At 41.6% G+C, this 22,936-nt stretch overlaps 1 protein-coding gene and 1 non-coding gene across 4 annotated transcripts in view; one reads left to right on the forward strand and one right to left on the reverse strand.

Annotated features, from left to right (window-relative positions):
- Positions 1-22,936, reverse strand: part of LOC110325408 (ubiquitin-conjugating enzyme E2 E2) — a 289,650-nt gene that overhangs the window by 212,022 nt on the left and 54,692 nt on the right. For 2 of the 3 annotated variants that reach the window (XM_029541488.1, XM_029541487.1), the window contains exon 4: positions 7,806-7,878. The exons of the other annotated variant lie outside the window; for it this stretch is intronic. In XM_029541488.1, the coding sequence (XP_029397348.1) occupies positions 7,806-7,878 (73 nt within the window). The remainder of the gene's footprint in view (positions 1-7,805; positions 7,879-22,936) is intronic. 3 annotated transcript variants of the gene reach the window in all.
- Positions 13,745-13,879, forward strand: LOC115064598. The gene has a single exon (XR_003844435.1). It is a non-coding gene; the product is annotated as a small nucleolar RNA SNORA17 (small nucleolar RNA).

A 22,936-nucleotide genomic window follows, 5' to 3' on the forward strand; every position in this document is an offset into this window, starting at 1 on the left:
GCTAGCACCTTCACTACACACCACATATGCTAGCACCTTCACTACACACCACATATGCTAGCACCTTCACTACACACCACATATGCTAGCACCTTGATCTTGGACTTGCCAGGTCTTCAGAGCTGTGAGAAATGGATGTCTGTGTGTAAGTCACTCAGTCTATTACACTGTTACAGCAACACAAACTGAGGTGTCATCTAAAATAGTTCTCAGTGTGAGATGAGACAAGCTGCAGTTAGTGACGAAACTACAATCAGTAAAAAGGAACGAGAACAGAGGTACAGGAGTCTCCTCTTTACTTCTTTATTCAACACATGCTTACTGAGCCAAGCCAAATATCTAGACAACTATGACAAGGGTGGCAGTTGCTATAAATGTCCCAATGCAGATCAAAGGAAAAGGTCAGGCATGGTGGTACAAGGTAAGTATTCAACAAGCCCAGGCAAGAGGATTCTAAGTCTGAAGCCAGCTAGACTATGTAGTGAGACTCTGTCAAAGAAAAGAAAGGAGTGCTCATCAGAGCATCTAACAGATCAAAGCACCAGGCTTATCAAGTAAATACCAACTTCCAAACTCAACTACCAATTGCAGTGTGGAAAAAGGTGGAAACTGAGCAGAGAATGGCTAAAGACTAGACCCATTCAGAATTCCTGACGACGTAAGTGCAGGCAATCCCTCTACAAATTTTTCAGCAGGTCACTGAAAGTCTTCCTTTGCTATGACCCCATCTTCTTCTCTGTTTTCTTCTACATCATAGCTGCCTAAGAACATGATTTAGTAGTTTGGGCCTTAATGTGATAATGAATCAAATGTGTCTCCCCCAACACCCAAATCAGTTTGCACTTTGGACTTCTAGCGAGGACTGAAAGACAGGAACCACTGCTAACTGATTTAAGCATCCAACTAATGCCACAGATGCTTACTGAACCAAACCTGCCAGTTACCTTAAAATCAAAGACTGGTGTGATAAGTCAAAAGCAAAAGCATTTAAAAATCATATTTATAATTTTAAAACATATTTTAAATGTGATTACTCTATCTAACCCATAAGCCTTAAAATTTTACACCATGATTCAAAACTTGATCAGCAAAGTATATGTCAATTCTAATAAAGTAAAATTCATTTTTAAAAAGTCACATAAAACAGCATCTGTTAACTCGCGCATCTGTTTAAAAACACTATCAATAAATCGTAATAATAATACCTCACAGTTTCCACATCTGGTTCCACACTGCTGCCTTTTGGGCTATTCAGGTCTTCCCAGTTTATTTATGCAAAACATACTGCTGAATTCTAACACTCATCAATTCTTCTTATTGTTCTAAATTTGTTTCAGGTTTCATTAATTAATAGTTTTGAGACAGCTGCTTATAATTTAATGTAGTCGCACAATTGCTCAATATGTCCTCAGAGCTACATTGAGGAAGCAGACATTTAATTCAATTCAATAGATGTTTCTGTACAAATACAACATGACCTAGACAAATTACACATTTAAAAACAGACTGCAGTGACAACTAAATAGATGTATTTATTGTAAGCTTCTGTTTACTGGCACTTAAACTCCTCAAAATAACTCCTCTTGGATCTGGAATGTTTTCAGTCTTATAGCTGACTACAGTTTAAAGTCGGTCGAGTATATTACCTAGCCTCCTCTTTCCAGTGACTTCTGAAACCTCTTCAATGATAGTGTCTTACAATGGTGACTATATAAGAACAACTGTACCTTAATGGAAGAAATGGATGACTTCCCATAAATTAAATAATATTGTACTTATAACAAACATTAATTGATATGTGTTTAATATGTATTGTGGTTTACACATGAAAATAACTGCACTGGCATACCCTCTGATGGATGTTTATTTGCATGTATTGGTCTCTGAAATGAAGTTATTCTTTTCCTAAATGTTGGGCATTGATTCTTATTCTTTGCAGTCTCTCCCCATTCACAAATCAGGGATTTTTGCCTTAATGCCAAATGATAACCCCAGGCTGGACAACATGTGGATATAAGAGTTTTATGAGTAAATGTCTTTGGAGCACTAGATCTGAGGTGGATAGCACGTCTAATAGGGAACCAAGCACTGCATAAACTTCCAACCACACAAACTGTCATGTCAGTCTCTCAGAAGCTTGGATGTGTTCTCAAAGCCTGCAGTTCTGAGGACATCAAAACAGTGCTTGGAATGGAGGAATCAGTCTTTACAGATTGTTCAATAACATAGTCAGGAGCCTAGAGTAGCCTAGGCATTGTTAGGATTCTCTAAGCATTTAGGCCTAGGATATAGATATATCTAACAGCAAAGTTACAATTAATTCACAATTAATTCTCTAACTTGTCTTTATTAATGTGAGGATTTTGTGAGGACGGTGTATTTGCATCCTTCCCACCCCTAACTCCTTCTGTCCCCTCAACCAGCCTTTTTGAATTCATGATAAGGTTTTTATGTAATTAACTTTTCATAATCATTTTTGATAACAGATAAGGAAATGCTTATTTTGAAGTGAAAAATGCTATTTTATTTCTTTGAGAAATGCTTTTTTGACCCTAGGAAAATAAGTATTGGTTGGGACTCTAGTTCTTAGCTAGGCTGGATGCCTGAGAGGCTTACAGAGTAAAGACAATACATAGATAAAACTATTGACCTTTGAAGCCTGCAGAAAATCATAACTGCCTGAAACCCATAGCAATTATCACGTGAAAATCTTATTATTGACACACCTTGCTTCCTGCAGGGGCCAGCATCTGACAATCCAAGTCACCATGGACTTTTGAAGGTGGGTCCCACATGTTGCTGTGAGATACTGTACACTTCCATGGTTTCATTTTGTATTTAATGTAGCTTATTTAAATCTGACTTTATTTTTCCATTGCATTGCTATTATTCTACTACACAGCTCCTACTATGGTTAAATCTGATTAGGCCTCACATTTCACTGATCAGTCTAATGTGGTTTACATGACTTGGTATAGGTCTACTGTAAGACTGCTCACCAAAACCTGTTTTCCGACTATAATTGCTTCAATCAACTCATGCTTTGCTACGTGTTTGTACAATGAAAAAGAAGGCAGAGACCTTTGTCTCTTCTTAAGCAGGTACAAAAGTCATTCTGCTAAAATATTAATAGGATCAAGAGCTATTTTCTCAATTCTTGTTTATATCATGACAGAGTTTTTAAATTCAAAATTAAAACTAGAAACAAAAACATAATTTTTCACCTGTAAAAATGCTTACAATGAAAACTGGTGACTAAAGACAAAACCTTAAAAGGTTCCTTCATTTTCAATTTGTACATAATAACTAAAACCTCAGGACACAAACCACAGTCTCTGCCCCTGGCTTTTCTATAGGGGCTGCACATTGGTAGGAAGGGTGATCAGAGTATGAACATACAAGTCTACACCCCACCATGAGAAAAGACTCATATCCTGGAGGGTAGCAGGCATTATTCTGAAATCATCAACAATTTTAAACTTTATTATTAAAACATTTACATGTTTGTGTGTGTGCTTGGGCACATCCACATGTACCATAGTACATATGTAGAGGTCAGAAGGACAACTTGCAGAACTTGAATGGCTTTTGCCATGTGGATCCTGGTGTCAAACTCAGGTCATCAAGCTTGGCAGGCACCTTTACATGATGAGCAACCTTGCTTCCCTGCAAAAACTTATCTTAACTTCTGAGTTGAGCATCACCTTGGTAGGGACAGAATGACATAGTTACTCCCCCTGGAACAGGGCCAGCAGGTGTAGGCCTCAGCAAGTGTGGGGGATCGCAGGAAATAGGAAATGTTAAACAAGAGTGAAAATAGGAGGTTAACACGGAAGGCAAAGGAGGGCAGATAACACCAAGGTTGTTTGATTAAAACCTCACATATGCATAAATAATACACACTTGTATTATATTTACCTAAAATCACATGCAATACATATACATGTATCACTTAAAAGAAGTTATGCCACTAGGACTAATACTGACGATGTTAATCACAAGAACCATAGACCCAAACCAGGCATAAGAAATCTCATTTAGTGTAGAGAAAAGCCATTGATTTGTTTGAGTTAATTTTATATCCAGCAACTTCAATGAAGTGGTTTATCAGGTTTAGGAGTTCTCTGGTGGAATTTTTGGAGTCACTAATGTATACTATCATATCATCTGCACATAGTGATATTTTGACATCTTCCTTTCCAATTTGTATCCCTTTGATCTCCTTATTGTCTAATTGCTCTGGCTTCAAGTACTATATTGAATAGGTAGGGAAAGAAAGAGCAGTCTTGTCTAGTCCCTGATTTTAGTGGGATTGCTTCAGGTTTCTCTCTATTTAGTTTGATTTTGGCTATTGGTTTGCTGTATATTGCTTTTATTATGTTTAGGTATGGGCCTTGAATTCCTGATCTTTCCAAGACTTCTATCATGAATGGGTGTTAATTTTGTTAAATGCTTTCACAGCATCTAACGAGATGATCATGTGGTTTGTGTCTTTGAGTTTGTTTATATAGTGGATTACACTGGAGTATTTCCATATACTGAACATCCCTGCATCCCTGGGATGAAGCCTCTTAATCATGATGGATGATTGTTTTGATGTGTTCTTGGATTCGGTTTGCGAGGATATATATATTTTTTTTTGAGTATTTTTGCATCGATATTCATAAGGGAAATTGGTCTGAATTTCTCTTTCTTTGTTGGGTGTTTGTGTGGTTTTGGTATCAGAGTAATTGTGGCTTCATAAAAAGAATTGGGTTGAGTATCTTCTGTTTCTATTTTGTGGAATAGTTTGAGAAGTATTGGTATTAGGTCTTCTTTGAAGGTCTGATAGAACTCTACACTAAACCCATCTGGTCCTGGGCTTTGTTTGGTTGGGAGACTATTAATGATTGCTTCTATTTCTTTCGGAGATATAGGACTATTTAGATCGTTAATCTGATCCTGATTTAACTTTGGTACCTGGTATCTGTCTAGAAAATTGTCCACAAGAGCTAGCTGACAGGAGTCTGATAAAGTTGTCTCCTAAGAGGCTCTGCCAGTGCCTGACACATACAGAAGTAGATGCTCACAGCCATCCATTGGACAAAGCAGAGGGTCCCCAAAGAAGGAACTAGAGAAAGTGCCCAAGGAGCTGAAGGGGTTTGCAGCCTCATAGGAGGAACAACAATATGAACTAACCAGTATCTCCAGAGCTCCCTTTCACTAAACCACCAATCAAAGAAAACACATGGTGGGACTCATGGCTCTAGCTGCATCCGACTAGGATGGCCTAGTCGGTCATCAATGGGAGGAGAGGCTCTTGGTCCTGTGAAGGTTCTATACTCCAGAATAGGGGAATGCCAGGGCCACAAAGCAGGAGGGGGTGGATTGGGGAGCAGGGGGAGATGGAGAGAGGATAGGGGATTTTCGGAGGGGAAACTAGGAAAGGGGAAAACATTTGAAATGTAAATAAAGAAAATATCTAATAATAATAAAAAAGAAACAGGGAAAAAAAGAATGAATGTACATATTATACTTAATTTTAAGTAAATGAGTTTTTATTTCATAACTTAAGATTTTAATATTTTGTAAGATTATAATGTTTTGTATTATTGCTCAATAACTTAACCTAGTGATATAAAATTTTATTAGAGTAGTATATGTACTTTTCTGATAACATTGTATGTAACTGGCCTCTAAATCTTAAAATATATTCAGAATCATTTAGATAAGCACCCAGAAACAGTAAAAAGAAAGAAAGAAAGAAAGAAAGAAAGAAAGAAAGAAAGAAAGAAAGAAAGAAAGAAAGAAAGAAAGAAAGAAAGAAATCTCATTTATAATGGTTGGACAGGGAAGCCAAGTGATTCCCCAAACAATATAGACTATGGCTATTGCTCCTGGAGGGTAAAGCTCTACTGTTGAAAATATCACAAGATCAGGAAACAAGATTTGAATGAGTTCATCTGAATCTAGCCTTCTTTCTTGCTGTCTAACTTCCATGATGCCAGAAAGTATTCTGCAAGGGATGATGGGGACCAGTAAACCCAGCTGTGATACCTATGAACCACAAGGATGAGCTAGCAAGGTATGCATAAAGGAATGATTAGTGGCACCATGAAGGTGGGAAACAACAGCTGTCCAACTGAACTTTAAGGCCCACTCAACAAGACAGAAAATTTGTTGGGGCTAGTGAGGTCATAGATTTCCACTAGATGTGTAGAACTTCATTCTAAATATTATTCTTATACCCACAGAGAGTAGTAATGACCCATCATCAAATAAACTTCTGTTTATAGTAAATACGGGCCAACACAGAACACCATAACTAGACACTATGCAGAGATTGATGAATGGACCATGGGAACTCCCACTCCCAACTACATCACAGCTTATGAATCTAAGGCTTAGGACATTGCATAGAACACAGGGTGGGAAGATTCTAAAAGTCCTAATGCCTGGAAGTCTGCTACCAAACAGTCTCTCATAGAAATGGCTGCATAAACAAGATCAGAACAATGGCCATATCAACAGACATGTTAACCCGGGGGGGGGGGGAGGGTTACCATGTCAGATCCCCTGAACAAGGAATTTCAGGCAGGCAATTGATGAGATAACCTCTCCCATGGAAAAGTATCCTAACTGGTTACTCAAAGCAAAGTAGTTAGCTCTGAAAACATACACATAAACAACAAAACAGACTCATCAGTACGTGTGTGTGTGTGTGTGTGTGTATGTATGTAAAATAATAATAGGGAAGAAAGGTTATTAATTTGAGAGTGGTGGTGGCAACGTCCATGGAGTTAGAGGGAAAGGTATGGAAGAAGCTGGAGGAGGAAAGAAAAGGGGGAAGACAATGTCATCATATTTTAATGCACAATGTATATAAAATGTTTGTTTCTTAAAACTAAAAGAAAAATTGAAGAAATATGCCTTTTACAGATATATTGCCTGTGCCTTGGGTAGGCATTAGTAGCTGAGGTCTTGGGACACAGCTAGCAGCCAGCCTGTGCACATACAAACCACAGGCTTCATTCCATCAGCAGCACAGAGAGATTGTTAAAAAGAAAAAAAAATAAAACAAAAGCTTATCTCTGCATGCCTACCCTTGCACTACACCCATTGGTCTAGGAAGCACGCTGTACCTTACCAGAGTCCTTCCCAGACACAGTCTCAAATGTGGTTTGTAGAAATCACATAAGATGATTCATAGTGAACATAAAGATAAAAAGTCCAATTTTTAATGAATTAGAATCTGTTCCTTTAAACAAATTCAGTCTTCCCAACAGAATGGCAAAGTGGGTGGGGACTTCTGAATTCTAGATTAATTCTTGTGTTCAGGTCCTATGTCACATATTTTTCGTCTTTCGTCCCCATCTTCGCCCTCCCCACCCCTACCCTACAAATATGAATTTTAAATTTTGTGTAAGTACTCTCTGTTCATGAACAGACAGTAATGAGGATACTGAGACTGTAGGGTGATAAAAAATTTTACCCATTCCAAGCTCACAGTCTCCATACCAACAGAGTAGAGCTTTTCAAATGTCTATTCTCTTGGGTCTCATCTAACAGAAACACTTCTAAGGCTCCCCAAGACTTTTAGAGAAAAGAACAATATCCTTAACCTGGCCAAAAAGACGGCAGCAGCAAAGGGCCTGGCCTTCCCTTGAGTTGAACTACACTAGGGGCCTTGGCATCCCGGTTTCCCTGCTCAGGAACACGTCTTCCTCATACCCTACCACAGTGACCCCTCTGCCTTGAACTCTTCCCTCACACTAGATACTCAACATCGGCTCCAAAGACGTTTTCCTTGTGAGTATGGTCTGTACCTGTCATCCCAGCACTGGAGGGCAGAAGAAGAGGGTGAAGTCCTGACGCAGGCTTGAGCTGCATAGTAAGACCCTGTCTCAAAAAAGAAACACAGAAAAACAAAAGATAATTTCCTTCTGGCTTTGTCTCTCTATATCCCATGTGCTATGCTGTTAAGAGTAGCCCAGATTTCTCTTCTCAGCCTTTCTGCCAATCTCATTCACCAGAGTGTCTTCAGCTCAGTTCTTTACTCCATAGTGGGCTCCAGTGATGATTCTGCTCATTACAATATGACCTTGCCAAGCACCAGGCTCAGCACACAGCTGGAATCCAGATGTTCCCACATAAGATTTTTTTGAGGATTAAACTAAATAATTCACATAAAAGCCTGCCCACCATTCAACACATTGCATATTTTATATGACTAAATAACAAAGAATGATTAGGCAACATTAATTAAAACTCTTCAAAACTAGATGATTGACATATCTCCACTCCACTTATTTATGAAATCCACAGTGTTTGTTATAAAGAAATAGTTAGGACCTCAGTAGGAAAAGTGCTTGCTGCTAAGTCTTATGAATTGAGTTCAAATCCTAGGACCCACATAGCATAGGAAGAGAACTGATTTCTCCAAGGTGTCACCCGACTTTCACAAGATGCATTCTATTGCAAATGCATACTGCCCCCCCAACATAACTAAATGTATTTTAGTAAATGATAAAAAACAAATAATGAAAACTATGCAGAATACTAATAAAAATGATAGCCAGGATGCCATCAGTTTTAAAGTAAGCGTCTCAACTTACTGACAAGGGATTGATTATGCACGGGCTATACAGACATAGGAATATGCAGATATTGAAATGCATTTTCTTAACTATCCCAGGAATTTCTTTACAATATGAATTTTCATAACAATAATAACAACAAAAAGCTACTTTACAGGCTGTCACTGGTTTTAAAGATGCACCAAGATTAGAAACCAGCACCACATGTAGAGATGGGAACAGCGTAGCAGCTCATAGCAACTGGGTATGAGAAGCACCTCCATCTGGAATGTGAGTCAGGGGTTAAGTGTCAGAGCACTTCCAGAAGGCCTGGCTTTCTCTCCCATCACCTACTTCAAATGGCTCACTGACTCCAACTCCAGTCCCCTGGATGCCTTCTTCTCATGTGCACATATCCCCTTCCCACCCCACCCCTTCAAGTATAATTAAAAGAAATAAAATAAATCATTTAAAAATAATTTTATTTTGCAATGCTCAAAACTGAAGCCAGCGTCTGACTCATTAAAGACAAGTGCTCTCTTTAAAACTGAGCCAGACTCACAGCCCTAAAGCAAAATCAGTAACATTTTATGAAAAGTATTTTTGTGTATTTTATCAAAGGACTTTTGGGCAATTATCATTTAGACTGTGAACAGTCAAGTTTGTTAACATCTGGATCAGACATTACACTTTAAGTAAAACTAATGCTTAAAAGTAAGGAAATGAGCCATAAGTTAGAATGAGCCAAAACCTTCCCTACCCCATCATAAGTCCTTCGATCGCATACCCCAAATCATCTTTCAAAACTCCATCAGAAAACATGTTTTAAAACTTGAGATCTATTGTTAATATTTACTTTGCAGGGGAAACACCAGGATGGAACTTAGGACTTCGTACATCCTAGGCAAGTGCTACCACAGAGCCACACCCCAGCCTTCATCTTTCCAATGCCTAGTGCATGTTCATCAGAGAGAATGCAGGACTAGAACAAAGTAATTCTGATTAATGGAGCTGTAAGCTCCAAAACAGGGACTGCCCATAGCAAATGGGTATAAATCCTGTTCTAGGAAGTTTCATAAATGGTAGACAACAATCATTCTTAGAACTTTTCATCTAACACCAGGTCTGGTGCACAAAAACAAGTGCCCCTGGTACAGTCTGTTATATGAATTCCTTAAACTGTTACTGAACATTATGACAAGTAATAAAACTCCACAAAAATGAGAGCTGACAAAGAACGTTGAGGCAGTGACCCAGAAATACCAGATGCTAATAAGGACCCACTAATTTAAACCATCTATTCTATATGTTTGCTGACAGTTGGGGCTGAAAGTTTCAGAGCCCATTACCAGCTGTAGCATATATCTAAATGGTCCTGTGCAATATCTGATTGTTTATGCAGACTCAATATGTCTCAAAGACTGCTTAAACCAAAAATACGTGGCCAGGAGAGAACCAAATGCATTGGCAGGTAACTGTGCAAAGCCTGGCCTGACAGGGCATGGGGTACAACCTCATCCAATGGTTCTCAGTGCTCCTATCTCTGGCTCCTGGCTGCCTCCTGGGATGCACAGTAAGTCTGGGCCTCTGAACTGTAGGAGCAGAATTGTAAAGAGAGCAGCAGTCAAACTCAGCTAAGCCTTGTGGATAAAATGCCATTCCTACAATGACCATCATTCAGAGGCACACCACATTGCTGTGGATGCAGCAGGATCAAGATGAATGGACTTCTCACACTTACTCTAGATGTGAAACATCTTGTAGTAGGAAAATCCCATATGTACAAATTTAGTGGAAAAAGAGGGGTGTGTTGGCCACAAAGCATCAAGGGCCCAGAGGCAGGGTCCTGCCTATCACACGGTCACTTACTGAGAGGTGTGCCAAAGATAAATAAGCTACTCTAGGCCTCCATTAGAGTAGGGCTTCTGGAAGGCCGCCACGTAAAATCAATATTTTCAAAGGACTTCCAGCTCCTGTTATTACTATAACGTATTTTTTTCATGCTTGGTCCCTTGGGGTCTAAGGAAAGAAAATTCCCTTACAAACGGGGTACAGTCACCGTCTTTCCACAGGGTAGTCTGCTACACTGAGCTGTATATGTCCTTCCTCTGAGTTCTTCCTCTGCTTCTGTCACTGAGGGCTTTGCAGTTTGATCTACCCAAGAGAACTGGTCCCTACACAAGCTATTCATGCACTCTCTAGTGGTCAGGCAGCTGAGTGTTTTAGGTGGTCCTGTGTAGCTGTGATGGACATTCTCCCTTTCCTTTCTCCATAGTCCCAGCCTTGACCATTTAGGAAGGGAGAGGTGATTTCCTGGGTACACGTGTCCCTTTCTGGCTAATACATAATTCTTAGCTTCAGTGTGACCCAAAAAGCAACACAGACCATACCTCTGGGCTTCAGCTTTTAAGTCTGAAGGCCAACTCCAAGCAAGTTTCTAATGCACTGCCCACCACAAACAATCAACCTTCCTTGCCAGCAGTCCTTGATGCCATGTGAGCTGCAGGTCCAAGAAGCCCATGAAGAGGAAGGAGGAAGCAGTTAGATTGTCAGAGTAAATCACTTGCAGGTAGAAGTGTGGCACTTTCTGGGTTTTGACTTCTGTCTCCCACCTCCTTGTCAACCATATCTAGAGCTTAGGAAGAACTGCAGTCTGAACTGTTTGTTCAGGCCCTTTGTCACCCGCCAGCCGATGTCACCCGCCAGCCGGTGTTACCCGCTGGCCGGTGTCACCCGCCAGCCGATGCCACCCGCCGGCCGATGCCACCCGCCGGCCGATGTCACCCGCTGGCCGATGTCACCCGCCAGCCTCCTTGCCACTTCTTACTCCTCTTAATCTCCTGGAAGGGGGAGACGTTGCTCCAAGATTTAAGTGTGTCCTCCAAGTCTCTGGTGCATTGAAATTTAATCCCCACTATGAGGCTTCTCATGAGGGAAATTTAACCCATCTACTCATTCGCAAATATGGTGTAAGGGAGAGGATTAAGATTAGGCAATGTCATCAGAGCCAAGCTCTTGTGACTGAGTACTGGTGACTTTAAGAGGGAGAAAAACTAAAAGGTACACAGCATGGACACATGGGCTTCCTACTACATGACCTCCCAGCAAGAAGGCCTCACCATATACTCCTCCATCTTGTATCCCTGACAAGGAGATGCATAAGCCTTTTGGGGGTGTTTTACCTTTTGGGACTTTTGTTTGTTTGTTTTCCTGTTATATCTTGTTTTTGAAATATGGTCTCATTACGTAGCCCAGGCCTGGGCTTGAACTCATAACCTCCTGCTTTTACCTCCTAAGGGCTATAATTACAGCAATGTAATTAATAGCTAGCTAAACTTATTTTTTGTTTTATCTTTATAATTGAAATTTTTTCATACAGGATGTTCTGATCCTGATTTTCTCCTCCTGTAGGTTCTCCTAGATCCTTCACATCCACCCAACTTTAAAACTTTTCTTTCCCTCTTAAAAACAAACAAAAAAAAAACAAGCAAACAAAAGCCAACATGCACACACACACACACACACACACACACACTCCCAAAAAGACCAAACCAGTAGCTAAAATATATATACAAAAGACAATATAAAAAGTGCCCAAACAAAGCAATATGAGATTAGAGTCTACAAATATACTATTGAGTTCATTTTGTATTGGCCATCTACTGTTGGGCATGGGGCCTACCCTGGAGTGTGATTCATATGCTCAGTGAGACTCCATTGGAGAAACCTAATTTTCCCATTGTAAGATTTTATAAAAATGACCAGGAACACTAACCAGCTAGAAAGTGATTTAGAGACACTGGATACAGAGAGACTGCAATGCGTAATTTGCTAAAAGGAGTCTTGGGTAACTCTTTGGGTTTATGGTTAATAAACTCAAGAAATTCAGGGACCTGAGGTCTAGCTTAGCTGTGGCTAACACGTCCAAGTGTTCAGAACACAGAACAGAGATGAAAACACAGAAGAGCTGCCTGGTGACTTGCATGCCACACACCACACTTCTGTGGTCTTAAGTGACACTGTGACTTCCTCCCCACTCAATGTTCATTCAGAAAAGGGAGTCCTTCCTGTATAAAATAATCCCAGCTGAGATTAGGAAGATGGAGGCAGGAGAATCAGGAATGTGAGGCTGGTCTGTGCAACACACCAAGCCCTATCTCAGAAACACAAGAGGAAAGAAAAGAGGCCACTATGGACAGAGATTAAAGTGCCAATGGTCCCATGTCACAGAAAAGGTATTTTATATAGTAGAAACCTTAAGACAGATACCGTCTCCTATTGTGAGGTTATATTTTATAAGATCACTAGTAAACACAGGTTTTTATAAATAACATAATAATATTTGATGCTGCACTGACATAGCACTTGAAGGCCACTCTAGAGTCAGTAGATGAAAAAATAAAATGTGACCATGTTTTCTCTGTCGCTCAACTCCTAGCTACATTAAAACCGTTTGCTTGCTTTCTTTTCTTTTTAATCTCTTTTCATGGAACTGGGAATTTATCTCTGGGGCCTAATACACGCTAGCGAGATGCTCTACCACTGAGCTAGCTGTATTCCCAGTCTAATTCCTGGGGTTTTAAAATGATTTACTTCCTGTGCCTGTGTGTGTGAATGCCTGGTACTGAGGAGGCCAGAAGAAGACCTAAGACCCCTGAAACTGGAGCTACAGGCAGTGGTGAGCTGCATGTGAGTGCTGCCACTGAACCCAGGTTTAGAAGAGCAGAGGTGCTCCTGCCCTTTGAGTCACCCCTGAAGCCCTGATGCTTTTTGGGTTGTAATAAGACATCTCTACCCCCAGGAGTCATCCTCTCTCACACTCTGTCCTGCCTTTGACAAACACCTGCCAGTTGTTATTGTCTTCATAGTCAGGGTCCAGTTTTTCTAACCATCTCTTAGTTCTTGGTCTCCCCCTCAATACCACGCCTGAGCTTGCATCCACAGCTGCTGTTCTGACCTGTAGGCATTCCAACCACAGCTCTGCCAGGCGGAGACTCTGATGTTGTATTAATATTCACAGTTTACAGACCAGTCACAAGGTCATTACAATAACATTTTCGTCCATCTTTTCTTTATAAGCTCTCTTCTAACAGTGGTCTCACATAGGATATTTTCAATGGAAGTTATTGAATAGATAAAACGAACATGGAAATGAAGGAAAGCCTTCATCAGCAAGAACTTAAGGAGTCACGGCTCCTACGGATGTAGCAGATGTGGCTGCTGTGCCACATGTGTATCAGTAGGTAGCAGAGAGAGGAGAGGGGCTATGTCTACCAACAGTGTCCTAACTCTATGAACATCTGAATGATTAACAGCGTAACACTCCCTGAGACAATCATCAGTCTGGTGCCAGTACAAGGAACAAACCAAAGACTAGAAGAATCCTGCTTGGGGCCCTGGGCCCATGACAGACCACCCTTGAATGGAGCTACTCAGGTGAGCCCAAGCAAGAAGCAAGCCTGAGAAGACCACCAGATTTGTGCCAAGGGGCCCAGATAGGATCAAGCCTGAAATCAGTGTGGCACCACGCAGGTCTGGGAAGGGGCAGACCATGCCTGAGATGATCCCTGCCTGGTACCATAATGAACAGGCAAAACATAGCGCTCCTGAGACAACTCCAGACACTCAGAGACCCTAGGCAAGTAAGTGGTGGAGAAATGGAGAAGAAAGAGAAACAGGACATGAACACAATGAAGAGAGGCAGCACTGAAGGCTCTAGGGTAGCAAGGAACAGTCTAATGTGAATAGCCAGTGGTGCCACCTAGGACCATGGTGGGGTACTGCCTGTGCTGCCGCCTGGGGCTAAGTCTGGGTCTGTAGCTCTGCAGCAACAGGGGTTTCTTACCACCAAAGGCTAGACAGACATCCCTGGTCTGGGCTGCTACCCATGGACATATTGATATTTGAGGACTGTGCAGAATTGGTCCCAGCACTCACCTGGGCCTTGTAGGAGAGCAGGAGAGCTGGCCCTGCCCCTCACTAGCTGCAGCACTTGGGAGAATGGGCTCTGCACCTTGCTTGAGCAGCACAGAAGAGCTGTCCCTGATATCAGGGGGTCAGGCGAGCTGACCTGAGGATGTGAGCTAGAACACTTGACCTTGCCTCTTGTCTGCTGTTCAGTGACATAGCCAAGGCAGAGATGTGCCCCTACCCCCAAGACTATCCCCACCCCTTGCCACCTATGGCAGGCAACAGAGCTGGCCCTATGAGAGGAGGAGAGCTGTTCAGGCCACTCAAGTACTGCAGCACTTGGTAGAGCTAACCTGCACCTCACCTAGACCCTGGCCCTGGATGTGGGTTGTGGGCTTGAGTTTGGAAGAGCCAGCCCCGACGCTTGTCTGCTGGGTTTGGCCTCAGCAAAGGAAAAATCCCCTCCCCTCTCTTTTGCCCTCACCACTGACAGTAGACAGGAGATGGGGTTATGGGAGCTAGAGAGCTGTCCCTGCCCCTCAATTGCTAAAACACCCCTGCACCTCACCTGGGCAACACAAAAGAACTGACCCTGATGATAAGGGTGCAGGTAAGCTAGCCTCAAGGGTGTGAACATGGGAGAGCTGGCCCTGCAATTTGTCTGCCATGTGGCAGCTTGTGTGAGGGAGTGATGCCCTCTTCTATTCCCCCTCCACACACACACACTCCCAGGAGAGCCTGCCCTAGGGTTGTGAGAGTGGGCGAGCTGGCCCTGCACCTTGCCTGTGTAGCACAGCAGAGCTGGCCCAGGATGTGGAAGTTGCAGGTGAGCTGGCTCCAAGGGCATAAGTGAAGGAGAGCCAGCCCTGTCTCTTGTCTCCTGGGCAGCAGTACAGATGAGGGCAAGACACCCTCATACCTTTCCAATTATGACAAGCAGGAGAGCTAGGCCCCAGTCATGAGAGTGAGAGAACTGGCCATTTCTCTCACTAGCTACAACATTTTGTATAGCAGGCCTTGTATCTCACCTTGGCAGCAGAGCAGAGCTAGTCCTGGTTGTGGGGACTGCTAGTGAGCCACCCTGAGGATGTTAGAACAGGAGAACCAGCAAGATGACCAGCTCAGATACCACTAAGGCCAAGATCCAGGGCTTTGAACTGGCCTACCTTAACATTTACCCCATCAAATAACTGCTGGAAAGCTTGAAGGGGCCGATCCCACAGACCCCAAACTACACCACAAAACAGGGTAACAACAGGACATCCAAGAGCAGCCCCACTGAAGTTCCAGTATTAATAGAGTAGCAGAAGCCAGAAACCTGGTACTACACCAACAAGTTATTGCAATGAACATCTGCAAACAAAGAATTATAGACAAAAGGGTACACTATGGAATACAGTGTAACACATTACAGCTTTCACAAGCTATTTTTGGGGTAGGGTGCAAGGGTGGAGGACGGGTATGGATATAGGTGGAGATGAGTGGATTGGGGTATATGATGTAAAATTCACAAAGAACCAATAAATAGTTTTTTAAAAATAACATAAGCAGTCAACCTTATTGTTTTTGACTACTGAATTTATACTAGCAGAACTAAGAAAGGTGAGGTGACCACCAGCTGTTATACTTTACCTTTGTATACAAACTACTGACTTTCTCAAAATGCTTTCAATTTTATATTTTGAATGTGGAAGAGTGTTTTGATCACATGTATGTGATACACAGTGTATGTGTATCACATGCATGTATGTGTATCACATGCATACATCATCACATCCCTTGGAACTGGAGATAGTCACATGTGAATGCTGGGAATCTAACCTGGATACTCAGAAAGAGCAACAAGTGCTCTTAATTGATGAACCATCTCTCCAGCCACTATTTTTGCCAAATTTAAAAATGAAAAAGAAGAAAAGCAATTCTGATTATAGAGGAATTACTCAGTATGTAGTGAGTATGCATGGTTTCACATGAACCACAAGTCCAAATTTTTAAAAAAGAAAAGAAAAGAAAAGAAAAGAAAAAAAAGGAAAAGAAAAGAAAAGAAAGGGAGGGGCTGGAGAGATGGCTCCGCAGTTAAGAGCACTGACTGTGCTCTTCCAAAGGTCCTGAGTTCAAATCCCAGCAACCACATGGTGGTTCACAACCACCCGTAATGAAATCTGATGCCCTCTTCTGGTGTGTCTGAAGTTAGCTACAGTGTACTTAAGATATAATAAATAAATCTTTAATTAAAAAAAAAAAAGAAAGGGAAAAAAAAAGAAAATAGGTAGATGAAACTCAGTACATAAAATCAGTCTTCTTTAAGCAATGTTAGGGCTTGGGAACAGCAACCCAAAGTATAATGCTTTGCTATGATGGGTGCTTTTCCCACCTCCCCATCCCTAGTTCCTTTGCCTCTGAATTGCTAGAAGAGGGTTTCTGTAGAGTTACCCTCTGTAAATAGCAGCCTGATCCTCCAGAAGGTCAAGGAGCAGAACAGACACCACAGCCAGCCGCGACAGAATGGCCCAGCACTTTCATCCCATTGGCTCTCTCTATAAGAGATCATTTACCCGATTTTCATCTTGCCTATACGCCCCATTTCTTCTCCCCTATGAAGGGAGACTGTAAGCTTCAACTATTTACCTGGCATGTATTTGAGTGTCGTGATTAGTGCAATTACCATAAGCTTGAAATTAATACATGTGTATCCTTCTCTCCTGTCTATGTACCGACAGTTTGTTTCAGACTCAATGAACTTCATTAAACCATCAGGGTTTGAACAGATGTTCATTTCCCCCCTTTACAGACAGAGGTGCTTTTGCCACAGGCCTTTGCACAGGGAAACAGACAACACGGAAACAAAGCTCAATGCCTTTCTACTGTCCCAGAGTTACAGAGCCAGCCAGGTGTGCTCCACTCTGCTAGGGAAAGTGCTAACAAGGGGAACAGTCCCCAGACAGACTTTAGGCAGTGGTTCTCAACATGGGGATCACTACCCCTTTGCAAACCTCTATGGCCGAAATTATTTACATTATGATTCATAACAGTAGCAAAATTACAGCTGTGAAGTAGCAATGAAAGTAGTTTTATAGTTGAGGTCCACCACACCACGAAGAGATGTATTAAAGGGTCACAGCATTAGGAAGGTTGTGAACTAAAAAGGTACAGCTTTAGAGTTTGTGCCACAAATGCCATCTCTCCGCCCCTATCACAACTCGCTGGCTTATCTGAAAGCTGCATACCTCACAGAAAAGCCAATGAGAGAAAGGACAGTTCCTCCCAACAACCCAATCTATACACAGAAAGGTGCAGGGTCATAAAACACCAAGGGCAGGAGTGAGGAAATGTGTGAAGTGGGTGGCTGAGCTGACCGCTATGTCATTCACAGTACTCAAATAAGCATGTTTCTATTTGTATGTAAGGGAAGTGCCTACCATTTCATTAAAACATGCAGAAAGTGGTGTGCTGGAGAAAGGACCTGGGTTCAGTTCCCAGGACCCCCATAGTGGCTCACAACCATCCAAAACTCCAGTTTCAGGGATCTAACTCCCTCTCCTGACCTCTGTGAGCAACAAGAGCACATATGGTGCACACATGTGGGCAAAGCACCCATGTCATAAAATAAAATAAATAAATTTGAAAAGGAAAAAAGAAGAAAAATAACTTTAAACATTCAGGCAAGGTAAGGGACTGGGATGTACTCAAGCAAGACCAGATGCCCTTCTAGCAACCTCTGAGGGGACAAATGGAAACACACAGTAGTATGGAGACGTGAGTCTGTGGGAGTGAGGAGTGATGCACATGCTGGGAGATGAGATGATAAAGCAAAAAACCAAACACTATGAGACTAATAACACTATAACTAGATGTGGCATGCATACTTACAGTCCCAGCACATGAAGGCTGAGGAAAGAGGGTAACAAGTTTAAGGCCAGTGTGTGCCATATAACAAGGCCCTGTTACCACCAACAAATAAGGCACACACCCACGCATATCTTGTTATGAATAGCCTTTTAAAATAAAGATAACCAGGACACTTACCAGCATCCATTCCACCTGACACATGTCTAAAGGACACTGTAATCAAGAGTCTCCAGGACACACTGCAGTCTCTCGTGTTGGGGGATGCTTTCCTGTCATCATACTAGATAGACCAGGAACACCTTCAGAGTAAGAACCAGGACTTCTTTAAACTATACATATATTTAAACTGACATTTAATAAATCAAAACTAGACAGGGGATTTCCAAAGGGGAGACCTGGAAATGGGAAACCACTTGAAATGTAAATAAAGACAATATCCAATAAAAAAGGGGGAAGAAACAAAAATAAAAAAATAAAAAAAAAACAAAAGTATAGCTGTATTTCACAGAGACCAGGAGAGAAGGAAGAATACCTGCTGGAAGATTGTGAAGTCAATTTTCTTTATCTTTTTTGTATTTTATGAGTTATAATCATAGCTTACATTTCTATAAACCATTATATGCATCTTGTCTTTTATCACTGTGTTTTTATATACTTATTTGATAGATACATAGCTATCAATGATTGGACTGACCATGATTTACTTAGCCATTTATTTTTCTTTACTAAAAATTTTTCCCATACATATTTCTATGGTCTTGGATAATGGTGCATATTTTCAATCATTTTACATAAGTTCAAGCCCCGTTTGTCTTGTGACTGAATCCGAGTATGAGCAGACCCCTTGATTTCTATAGAAGCATGCTGTCCATGGTCTTAGTCGCAGTTGCACAACTTTAGCTGCAGCTGTAGCTCCAGCAGCTCTGTGCATGGCTTCTTCTTGTGTTGTCATGTGCCTTGGATCCCTAGAAAAGAGACAATTCCAGATTCCCAAAGACACATTAACTGACATTTGTTCCCACTACCCTTACCCATCTCAGTCATTACTGGTCTTAGAGCCTATGACCCCTCTCCCATCTCACTGAAAGATTTCCTCTCCAGTTGATTATTTGCCCTGAAGTATTCTGTCCCGCCTTCTTTCAACACATATCTCATGTACCTTATGTACTTCAACTTTACCTAAATTGGTTAATATCACTGGTCAGTGATCCTACACAAGAGAATGACTAATGATTTCAAGCCTAGGTATCTAGTGAGGACCAGGCCAACAAAGGTTACAGAGACTTTTAAAAGGGTTTGGGTTTTTTGGCTTGGGGGTGACAACTCAGCCACTAAAGATGGTTGCTGACAAGACCAATGACATGAGTTTGATTTGCTAATCCCACGTGATATAAGTTGTCCTCTGTACTGGCTAGTTTTGTGTCAACTTGACACAGCTGGAGTTATCACAGAGAAAGGAGCTTTAGTTGAGGAAATGCCTACATGAGATCCAGCTGTAAGGTATTTTCTCAATTAGTGATCAAGGGGGAAGGGCCCATTGTGGTGGGACCATCCCTGGGCTGGTAGTCTTGGGTTCTATAAGAGAGCAAGCTAAGCAAGCCAGTAAAGAACATCCCTCTAATGGCTTCTGCATCAGCTCCTGTTTTCTGACCTGCTTGAGTTCCAGTCCTATATCCTTTGGTGAACAACAGCAGTATGGAAATGTAAGCTGAATAAACCCTTTCCTCCCCAACTTGCTTCTTGGTCATGATGTTTGTACAGGAATAGAAACCCTGACTAAGACATCCTCTAATTTCCACACGCATGGCATGTCATACACTGCATGTTCATGCACATACACATGCCACATGCATACACACAATGAATTATTATAAAAACATAACATCTACTGCAATGAGCTTCACATACGAAGCATTCAGTGAGTACTTAAAGATTCCCTGTTAAAGGATAATATCTAAAAAATAACATCTAGCCATTATTGGAATCTTATTAGTCTCTTCACAAACTAAACACAAAAGGTAAGAGGTACCACTGACAAGACAACCTTCTCTTCCACTGCTGCCACATAAAACCACTGCTGGCACATAAGCCTCTCTGTGCAGCACCTCCTCCAGACGAGGCACCATGTGCTTCAGGGAAGCCTGTTCAGACCAGAATGTGCTTCAAAATTCAGAAAGAAAACAGCTCAAAAGCTTCAGAAAGTCCCTGAACTTATCAGAAGCTTACAAAGCTCATCTAAGCAGCTAGGACTGCTGTTGAGAGACACTCTCAGACTTACCAAACCATCTAAAAGAGGCAGGAACCAACAGTGCTTCCTGGAAGAGGCATTCTCCAGCCTGTCAGGCTACCTGCAAACCATGCACTGCCTCTCAGGTTTGCAGCTTCCATAACCCATCACCCATGCTGCGGGGAGGGCGTGTAGTAATGATGCAGCTCTCTGAGTCATTTCTGCTCCCGTGGGTAACCCCACTAAAACTCACTGGCTCACTACGATGTACTTGGCAGTATGTTACATCATCCGATTCGTATCTGCGGAAAGTTAACATTTATTCATTTTCCCTGGAATGGTGTCACACAGCAAACATGTGGTTTAAGAAAAGCTGTTTTTGTTGGCAAGCTGCATTTTCACACTGACATTAAGTCACACAAACCCCCTTTTACAATGGTCAGCAGTGTGGAAGAAGGGAGGATGTGTGGTACTTGTTTTGCTAAGTCACAGTCCTCGGATCACTGTCACGTGTATTGTGTGTTGTAAAGAACAAAACTCAGAGTGTCACTTACACAGCTGTGCAAGTCATACATCCAGCTGCTGCTGCTGTGACAGCATGGTAGTGTTTTTGTCAATCACCCCCTTCACAGTAGGAAAAAATATATGTAATTACAGTTTATAAATTTAAATATCCTAAATATCACCCAAAGAAGAGTAGCTCTATTCTTTTCCAGCCTACTCTTTACGTTGTGTGGCTGTGCACACGTGACGTATGCTGTGCTCGTGTGCATAGGCAGAAGCAGAGGTAACACCGGGTGTCCTCCTTTACTTTTCTCCATCATATACCAGGGGTCTTATTTCTGAGACAAGGCTACTTACTGAATGGGATAGCTGCTATTTCGGCTAGGCTGGCTGGATCCTCCTGTCTCTGTCTCCTAGCACGGGAATTAGAAGGCACCATACCCAGCTTTTATGTGGTGACTAGATCTGAACTCAGGTCCTTACTTTTATGTGGCAAATGTTCTTACCTACTGAACCATCTTGCTAGATCCACTTATAATTTCTTGTTTCAAGGAAATGGTTAGAAAAAAAGAAAAGAAAAAGGAAGGAAGAATACAACACAACAAACAAACAAACCAAAAGCACCAATGAAAAGAAAACATAACACATGTGTTCCCATGGCTGCAACTCGTATGCAGAATACCTGATAATCTAACCTGTATCTCAGGCCCAAACACTGTTAAGATGGCAGCTGGATGGAGTTAGATCTTGAAGAGGTTTGGGGCATGGAGCCATGGGTGAATGGGTACCCTTTCTCTGAAACGCTCGGGGCCAAAGACATCCAGATTTCAGATTTGAGAATATTTTGATATCCATAATGGATCATTTGGGGGTGAACACAAGATTCATTTACATGCTTTATGTGCCATTTACACACAGCTGAAGGATGCTTCCTACAGTGTCTTTGGCGTAGCTGTATCCTAAGGCATTGGTTGCAGGAAAAGCCGCTATGGGTTCTCTACAAATGGCTCTGGATTTTGAAGCACTTCACATTTTCAGTTTTAAGATTAGTCACAGAAAGTTTGTCTTGCCTATTTTAAATAGATGAATAAGTCAAATAATTGCAGTAACTCTACCATACATTTTGGGAGAGTTACAACTCCTAATTCACATACAAATATATCAGAGAGATGGTTAGGATTATGTAATCTATTCTGTTTACCTTTGAAACTGAAGAAGACAATTTAAGACTTTTTTTTCCATATATTGAATTTTATTATGGTTGAAACATGTTGACTCTAAATATAATTTAGTAGTGAATCACTACTCACAAGGCTGGAGTTAAGAGCCCAGCGCCCTTATACCAAGCCAGGTGTCCTATAAGCACCTGCAACTTCAGTTCTGCAGACTAACATCCTTTTTGATCTCTGCGCATACAGAGGCACTCATGCTCATGTACATATAAACATACAGCGTAGCACACACATAAAAATACATAGATAGATAGATAGATAGATAGAAGCCAGTCTTTTAAAAAGAGATAACCCAGGCCCCTGAGATCTCTCATATAGTGAGCCACCAACCAGGCAGCATACACTAACTAGTACAAGGCCCCGACACATATACAGTAGAGGATTGCCTAGTCTGGCCTCAGTGAGAAAAGATGTACCTAACCCTGGAGAGACTTGAGGCACCAAGGGAGTAGGGCTGGTCTGGTGGGGTTTGGAGAGTCAGGGGGACATCCCCTTGGAGACAATGGGGAGGAGGAATGGGATGAGGACCTGCCAGAGGGCAGACTGGGAGAGGGAAAATGACTGGACTGTAAAAAAAAAAAAAAAAAAAAAAAAAAAAAAAAATAAAAAAAAAAAAAAAAAAAAAAATAGATTCCAATTTCTGTCTGTTCCTGGAGCTG

This window comes from Mus pahari, chromosome 8 (assembly GCF_900095145.1).
Source record: "Mus pahari chromosome 8, PAHARI_EIJ_v1.1, whole genome shotgun sequence".
Lineage (NCBI taxonomy): Eukaryota > Metazoa > Chordata > Mammalia > Rodentia > Muridae > Mus > Mus pahari.